Source organism: Trypanosoma cruzi, genomic scaffold (genome assembly GCF_000209065.1).
Source record: "Trypanosoma cruzi strain CL Brener 1047053516549 genomic scaffold, whole genome shotgun sequence".
In the NCBI taxonomy this organism is placed as follows: domain Eukaryota; phylum Euglenozoa; class Kinetoplastea; order Trypanosomatida; family Trypanosomatidae; genus Trypanosoma; species Trypanosoma cruzi.
In genome coordinates, this window is record NW_001849348.1 from 1 (window position 1) to 6,708 (window position 6,708).

At 49.4% G+C, this 6,708-nt stretch overlaps 5 protein-coding genes across 5 annotated transcripts, besides 8 other annotated features; all 5 read left to right on the forward strand.

Moving 5' to 3' along the window:
• Tc00.1047053509951.10 (nucleolar protein, putative) lies at positions 1–987 on the forward strand (the record flags this gene model as incomplete). The annotated part of the gene is made up of 1 exon (XM_799712.1): positions 1–987. A coding segment is annotated over one exon (987 nt), but the record flags the coding sequence as incomplete, so codon positions are not given.
• Positions 1–3,887: a sequence feature (heterozygous, Esmeraldo-like haplotype).
• Tc00.1047053509951.20 (hypothetical protein, conserved) lies at positions 1,276–1,767 on the forward strand (the record flags this gene model as incomplete). The annotated part of the gene is made up of 1 exon (XM_799713.1): positions 1,276–1,767. One exon carries the CDS (start codon positions 1,276–1,278, stop codon positions 1,765–1,767), a length of 492 nt encoding a protein of 163 aa, XP_804806.1.
• Positions 1,803–1,832: a sequence feature (T-rich).
• Positions 1,833–1,857: a microsatellite.
• Positions 1,858–1,928: a sequence feature (T-rich).
• Positions 1,964–3,418, forward strand: Tc00.1047053509951.30 (hypothetical protein, conserved; the record flags this gene model as incomplete). The annotated part of the gene is made up of 1 exon (XM_799714.1): positions 1,964–3,418. The coding sequence occupies one exon, from the start codon at positions 1,964–1,966 to the stop codon at positions 3,416–3,418; it is 1,455 nt and encodes a 484-aa protein (XP_804807.1).
• On the forward strand, positions 3,711–4,487 carry Tc00.1047053509951.40 (uncharacterized protein; the record flags this gene model as incomplete). Its single annotated transcript, XM_799715.1, has 1 exon — positions 3,711–4,487. The coding sequence occupies one exon, from the start codon at positions 3,711–3,713 to the stop codon at positions 4,485–4,487; it is 777 nt and encodes a 258-aa protein (XP_804808.1).
• Positions 3,888–5,044: a sequence feature (areas merged during assembly that could not be assigned to a particular haplotype. This can correspond to areas where the two haplotypes were merged or to regions with more than two copies in the genome that were merged during assembly.).
• Positions 4,726–4,794: a sequence feature (T-rich).
• On the forward strand, positions 4,859–6,708 carry Tc00.1047053509951.49 (DNA-directed RNA polymerase II subunit 2, putative; the record flags this gene model as incomplete). The annotated part of the gene is made up of 1 exon (XM_799716.1): positions 4,859–6,708. A coding segment is annotated over one exon (1,850 nt), but the record flags the coding sequence as incomplete, so codon positions are not given.
• Positions 5,045–5,709: a sequence feature (areas not merged during assembly with more than two copies in the genome that could not be assigned to a particular haplotype).
• Positions 5,710–6,708: a sequence feature (heterozygous, Esmeraldo-like haplotype).

Here is a 6,708-nt window from a genome sequence, read left to right on the forward strand (position 1 = left end):
GCGTTGCTGAAGCGTGGCATGCATGTGGAGCCGCTGGAGAAGTGGTCCAAGGTCGGTTTACAGGTGTTTGAATCAAATGTTCCAATAGCGGGAACTATCGAGTACCTTGCCGGGCAGTACATGCTGCAGTCGGCGGTATCGTTTTTGCCTGTGATGGCGCTCGCCCCGCAGGAAAAGGAGCGTGTTCTTGACATGGCCGCTGCGCCTGGCGGAAAGACTACATATATTGCTCAGCTGATGAAAAACACAGGTGTATTGTTTGCCAATGATGTGAGCGAGCCCCGTACGAAGGCGTTGAATGCCAACCTGCAGCGTCTTGGGGTGACAAATACGGTGGTGACAAACTACGACGGTGCTGGCTACAATAAGATCATGAAAAACTTTGATCGTGTTCTCCTTGACGCACCGTGCACAGGGAGTGGTATTATCTCACGGGACAAGAGCATCAAGAGCAGTAAACACTACGAGGATGTTCAGCGAGCCTCGCAGCAGCAACGAACGCTTCTTCTTTCCGCCATTGATGCGGTGAAAGTTGGTGGCTACGTTGTTTACTCCACCTGTTCGTTTCTTGTGGAGGAGAACGAAGCGGTTGTGGAGTTCGCGGTGCGTCGACGCCACGTGGAAATTGTCGAAATGGGACTTCCGTTTGGTCGTCCCGGGCTTACGAAGTACCGCCACCACCGATTTCAAGAAAAGATGCAGTGCTCCAGACGCTTTTTTCCGCATGTGCATAACATGGACGGATTCTTTGTGTGCAAACTGAAGAAGTTGTCCGATGACTGTCGTCCAGAGGCTCAAGACATTGCCGCGGTGGAGGAGACGAAGAATGGCGTCTCACGTCGTGCGAAGAGTGGAATGAAGGGAGCCGCCAAGCGACAGCGCGACGGCAGCGCAGACATCGTGGCGACGGAGTCAAGGAGGGAAAGCCGCATAAGCGTTCCTCCACCGACGCCAAGGGGCGGCAGGAAAAAGCACCGTAAAGTTTGAGAGGAGAAAAGAGCGAGTGACAGTCGTGCTAATAATTTATTCCTAATATCTTTTTTACCGTTTAATCGGAATACACAACCACTCTCCCGTGTGAACGCATCCGACATATTTTTTTTTGGGGGTGGCCATTGTGGCGTGCCTCTTTTTTTTTTTTTTTGTTGTTGTTGATGGCTTTTCTTGGCTTCTTTTTTTCAACGATGGCGTTTGTCTTGTTTTTGTTGCGGTGAAGCACGAAAAGAACAAAAAAAGAGGGGGGAGGGGCGGGAGTGAGTGAGTGTCTTTTGTGTAATGGCTCCTCCGTCTCCCTCTGCCTGTGATCCTCGTGTTTACCTCCATGAGAGGGTTCGGCAGCACTATTTGGAGGTGCTGCCTTCACGCTGGCGTGCTGTTCTCTTCCGATTGGCGAAAAACACTCAATTGCGACAGAAGAACGATGTTATTGTTGAAACTCATCTGCTCTCCGAGATACAAGCCGACTTTGACCTCATCCATGCACTATTGGATGAAGAGCATCGTGTCTACCGGGAGGGCGTGGCATGTCTCTGTTCTCAAACATCGAATGGGAAATCCGAAACGGAACGATGGACTGCTTCCCGTCATCTCCTGCAGGGGATGCTTTCTTGCATTGCGATGAAGGAGATTCTTATTGCGCACTGGAAGAACGATCTTGTGGACATTTCCCCCAACACACTGCGTGTATATTGCCATGCATGTATTTCTCATCCACACGTGTCTGAGACAGATATAGAGCGGCTTTTGGCCCTTCACACAGTTTCCTGATAATCAGCGTTTATTTGCGGTAGTCCTCTAGTGCCTCTTCTTTTTTTTTTTTTTTTTTTGATGCCATTTATTTATTTATTTATTTGTTTAGTGATGTTTCTTATTTTTATTATTTTTCTTTTTCTTTTTTATTTTTTCCTTACATTTTTTCTTTAGTTTTTGGTGGTTTTGATTGTGTGTACTGGATGCGCCGGGCATGGATGAGCTCTATGTGTTTCTCCTTGACTGCGGTGTGTCTTGTAAGGAATATGTGTTGAGTCGTATGCATGATTTCCGAGAACTGCTTGGCGTTTGGCATCAAATTGCCTTGAGGATGTTTAAAAGTACGTTTTTGGCTTCCGCTGCCATATTTATTGTGGTCCTTGTTGTGTTTTTTACACTCATCGGATGTGTTGCCTTTTCACTTGTCGGCTCAGTGACTATACGGCACTATATCCTGTCGCACGCCCCTGGAAATCAGCTAATGTCACTTACATTCAATACAATGCCGTTTGAGACGGAATTATGGCGATTGCGCAAGGTGGATGCCATCGTGTCACATCTCACATCCCAACCGGAGTCATTGCTCCAACGCAGCGACGACTCTCTCGTTGTATCCACGAAGGAAACGACCGACAAACAACTGACATCTTCCGTTGCGGGGCAGGCTGCCTCTCTTAAAATGTCACTCATAGAGCAGTACGTTAAAAACACACTGGCGACAAGCACGTTGATTATTCCTTCATTGGCTCAGAAAGAAGTGTTTCCTCCTGGTGGTGGCGTTTCCATTGAGGCACTCTTTGAGCAAAAGAAGCCTATGTTCAATGCCAAGGGCGTATATGACGCCAAGATGCAATTTGTTTTCATGAAGGAAGATGCGGGCCGCGACGTTTCAATGGTGTTGGAGTCCGCTGTTCTGTTTGCCGAGGATCCCGATGTTCCCCAAAGCCTGGCTGCGTTGGATGTCCTTTTAAAGACGACTACCTCCTTCACCGTTACAACCGGTGAGAAGGAAAGTCATGTACTCATACGGCTGATAAAAATGTCCCTTCGTTTTGTCTTTTTTGTGCCGTTGTGGATGTATGAGACGTTTTTCTTTTCGCTGCGTTACGATGTCTTCCCTGGTGTTGATCCATTAACGGAGGTGGCGGTTGTATCGGACGTTTACACGGACTTTGAGCCGCCTCTCGCCCTACAACCTCGGCTTCGCGCCATCAACTTTACATTGTACCAGCAAGGAGGGCATGTTATGAATCGGGCGCGGCTTATTAGAATGCACTTCTTTACTACTGTTCATCTCACGGGTCTTGCGTACTACTTTTCGACGTACAAATTGATTAGTTTTATGTGCACGACTTTGGTGCTATTCACATGCTTCTGTGCTATTGCAATGGGACTTGTTTTTGTTGCAGGAGCCGTGATTGCCTCACACTATTTGCGTGGTGGTAGTTCCGCCGCTCAAGATGGTGAGCCTCCGTTTGAAGATGAAGAGGGTGAGGAGGAAGAAGGAGATTTGATTGAGAGGAAGCATCTTTTATCTTTGCATCACTCCGCGACGACGTTGTTACATGATGAGGATTTAGCCTCTAATTTGACGGGGAGTAGGCAGGAGTCATTGTTTCATTTATATGAGGCGAATTTGCCTCTTGCAAAAGAAAAGAAATCCAAGTAATTCTCTTTTATGCTTTATTGGGAAACCGAAAGAATGAGAAAGAGGGAAGGGGAAGAGCACAAACTCCCACCTGTGTGTGTCTGTGGGCGGTGGAATGCTGCCTTCACGGATGAATTTGTTTTTCCACACTGCGAGACAATATTTCTACCTTTTATTGTGTTTGTTTCTCCCCCTTCCTCTTGATTTCGATGGAAGGTCTGCTTGCCACTTTTTCTTCCTTTTTTTCTCTCTCCCTCTTTGGGGGGCATCTTTTTCCTTCTTCCCGCAACACAAATGAGGTTTTGTGGCCGCCATGACGTTTGATGTGGTGAGCTACACCAAGGCCCAGCAGCGGCGGCTGGAGGAAATACGTCGCGCAACGGAGAAGGAGCGCCAACTGCTCGCTCTTTATGCAGGCAAGTTGGCGCACGGCACGCATGCTGTTCCCATCCCACCGGCGGAAAGCGCACAGACAACTGCAGCATCGAGCGACGGCGGCCGATGGCTTTCGCTTAACGACAGGGCCATGGAGCTACACGCGTTGGATGAGAAGTTACTGTTGGAGGAGCGGGAGGTGGAACGGCAGACGTTTGAACTCGATGGACGTCTGCACGCGGCAGAGCGGAGGAAGGCGGAATTGCTCTCGCAGCTTGCGCTTCTTCAGCATCGCGAGGCGCTACTAAAGAAGGAGGAGGAGCTTTTGGAGGGAGCGGAGTCCGGTGCTCAGCGAGCGTCGCGGGACATTGAGGCCCTCTCGCAGGAGATGAATGAGGAGCAGCGTGCTGTGGAGGCACGCGTGGGTGAGAAGCGCACCCGCCTTGCCGCGGCGAAATTGGCCGCGCGTGATCAACAGAAGAAAAGGGATGCGTTAGAGGCACGTAGTCGCCTGCAATTAGAGGAGGCGCAGGATCGTATCCGGGGGCATCGGATGGAACTGGCAAGACTCGGCAGTGCGGTGAATGACAAGGAGAGGTGGCTGCGGCAGGAACAATCCCGTCTTCGAGAGGCGGAGCTCGCCGCTATTTGTCGGCTGAAGAAGGACATTGAGCTCATGGCGATATCTCTTGATGACAACACGGGGCATCACTAAAAATAAAAAGGAAAAAAGGAAAGCTCTAGAGAAGTAAGCCGAATGAAAAAAAAAGGAGAAAAAAAAATAATATGTCTCATTTGATTACTTCTTTCTTATTTTCCCTGCGTGAGCATACGCCCTTTTCTTTCTTGTATCGTCGAAAATGAAACGTCATGCGTTATCATGCCATATGTCTGGCGCTTGGCGGACGTGGTCTGTCCGCACCGCCAATTTGCGCCCATCGCATTTCACGGAATTATTATTATTATTATTTCCTTTACATTATTTTTTTTTTTGTAGTATTTCTTTATTTTATTTTTTCTTACAGTATTATTCTGTGCTTTGTGTGTTGTTGGGCACATTTGTAACGAAGACAAATTTGGGCTGAAATGGACGACGAGCTTCTGCTGCAGCTGAATGAAACCGAAGAATTTGTTGAGGACGGGGCGGACTACACCGTAGACGGTGAGCATGCCGGCTCCACGGACATTGACAGTGAAGATATTTGGGAGATCATATCCTCCTTCTTCCGGGAGAAGGGGCTTGTGCACCAGCAGATTGACTCGTACAATGACTTTCTCCTGCGTATTCCCCGCATGGCACGCAGCCTGCTAGAAATTGTGCCGCGGCAGGACGAACAGTTTGAGCCCGGCACCCAAACGGAGACGGAGCCCGACCAATACCGACTCAGTCTCGAGGACGTTGTCATTGGCAACCCGTCGCACGAAGTCTCCGGCTTCAGTCGACGCGAGATGCATCCTCTCTTTCCCAACGAGTGCCGGCTACGCGATCTAACCTATGACGCCAACGCACAAGTCACGCTTGGCATTCGTGTTTACCGTTCACGGGAGGAGCAGCCGTACCGCACTTTTTTGCAAAACATGGAACTTGGCCGCATCCCCATCATGTTGAAATCCATGCGGTGCAATCTGCAAAACAAGGACGAAGACGAGTTGCCACGTCTAAACGAGTGCCCACATGATCAGGGCGGCTACTTTGTCATAAGTGGAACAGAGAAGGTCCTCATTGCACAGGAGCGTCAAGCTGCCAATCACGTCTATGCCTTCTCACGGCAAAAGGGGCTCTTGTGTGAAATTAAATCTATTGTGGAAGGTTCATTGAATAAACCACGTACGCTGCAGATTTTAATGCCGTACAAGAAGAAGGGACCAGGTCACGGCTACGAGAATCTCCTTTGTCGTGTCGCACAGATGGATGAACTCATTCCTCTTTTTGTTTTGTTCCGTGCTCTTGACATGGGGTCGGATAAGGAAATTCTCCAAACTGTGGTTCCTGATTTAAAAGATGCCGCCATGCTTGAAATGCTCCGAGGCTCCATGGAAGATGCAAGCACATTGCAGATATTTACAAGGGATGAGGCGCTGTGGTTCATTGGCAAGCGCCTTGGTAAACAAGACAGTAGAGAAAACTTGCAGCGTGACGCGCAGGGGTTGTTGATGCGGGATCTGCTTCCGCATATGGGTGTGGATTGCGCCGCCGATCGGAGCAAATGTCTCTTCATTGGATACATGGTTCATCGTCTTTTGTTACTCGCGCTGGGAAGAAGGGAGGACACGGACCGTGACTTTTTGGGCCATAAACGTATTGATGTTGCCGGGGCACTGCTTACATTTCAATTGAACCAATTTCTTGTTCAGGTGCGGAAGGAGATGGCAAAAACAGTGCATGATTACTCTACCAACCGCGGTGGTGTTGTCAGCTTTGGCAGAATTCTGCACAGTCGCCTCATCACGGATGGATTGCGCCGTTGCTTGGCAACGGGTAACTTTGGAGATATGAAGTCTGGTAACATCAAGACAGGCGTGGCTCAAACACTCAACCGGCTGACTTATTCCTCTTCACTAAGTAATTTACGCCGCATTCAAAATCCCATCCCTGCCTCCAGCAAAGCCACCAAACCACGCAACCTGCACTGTACCCAGTGGGGTTACATCTGTCCGGTGGAAACCCCAGAGGGTGGCTCTATTGGCCTGCTGAAAAATCTGGCCCTTATGTGCCTTATTTCTCGTGGCAGCGATCATACGGGCGTTGTGCAGGCTGTACAGGCTCGTATTACCGGGTTTCACTCGATTGATCTTCCAGGTCTTGCCGATGTGCGGGTTGCTCGAGTGTTTGTGAATGGCACACTAATCGGCGTGCATCGCGATCCGGAGCGTCTCCTTCGCGAGTTACGTGCTCGGCGTCGTGGTGGGGAGCTTAGCAACGAGGTGAGCATTGT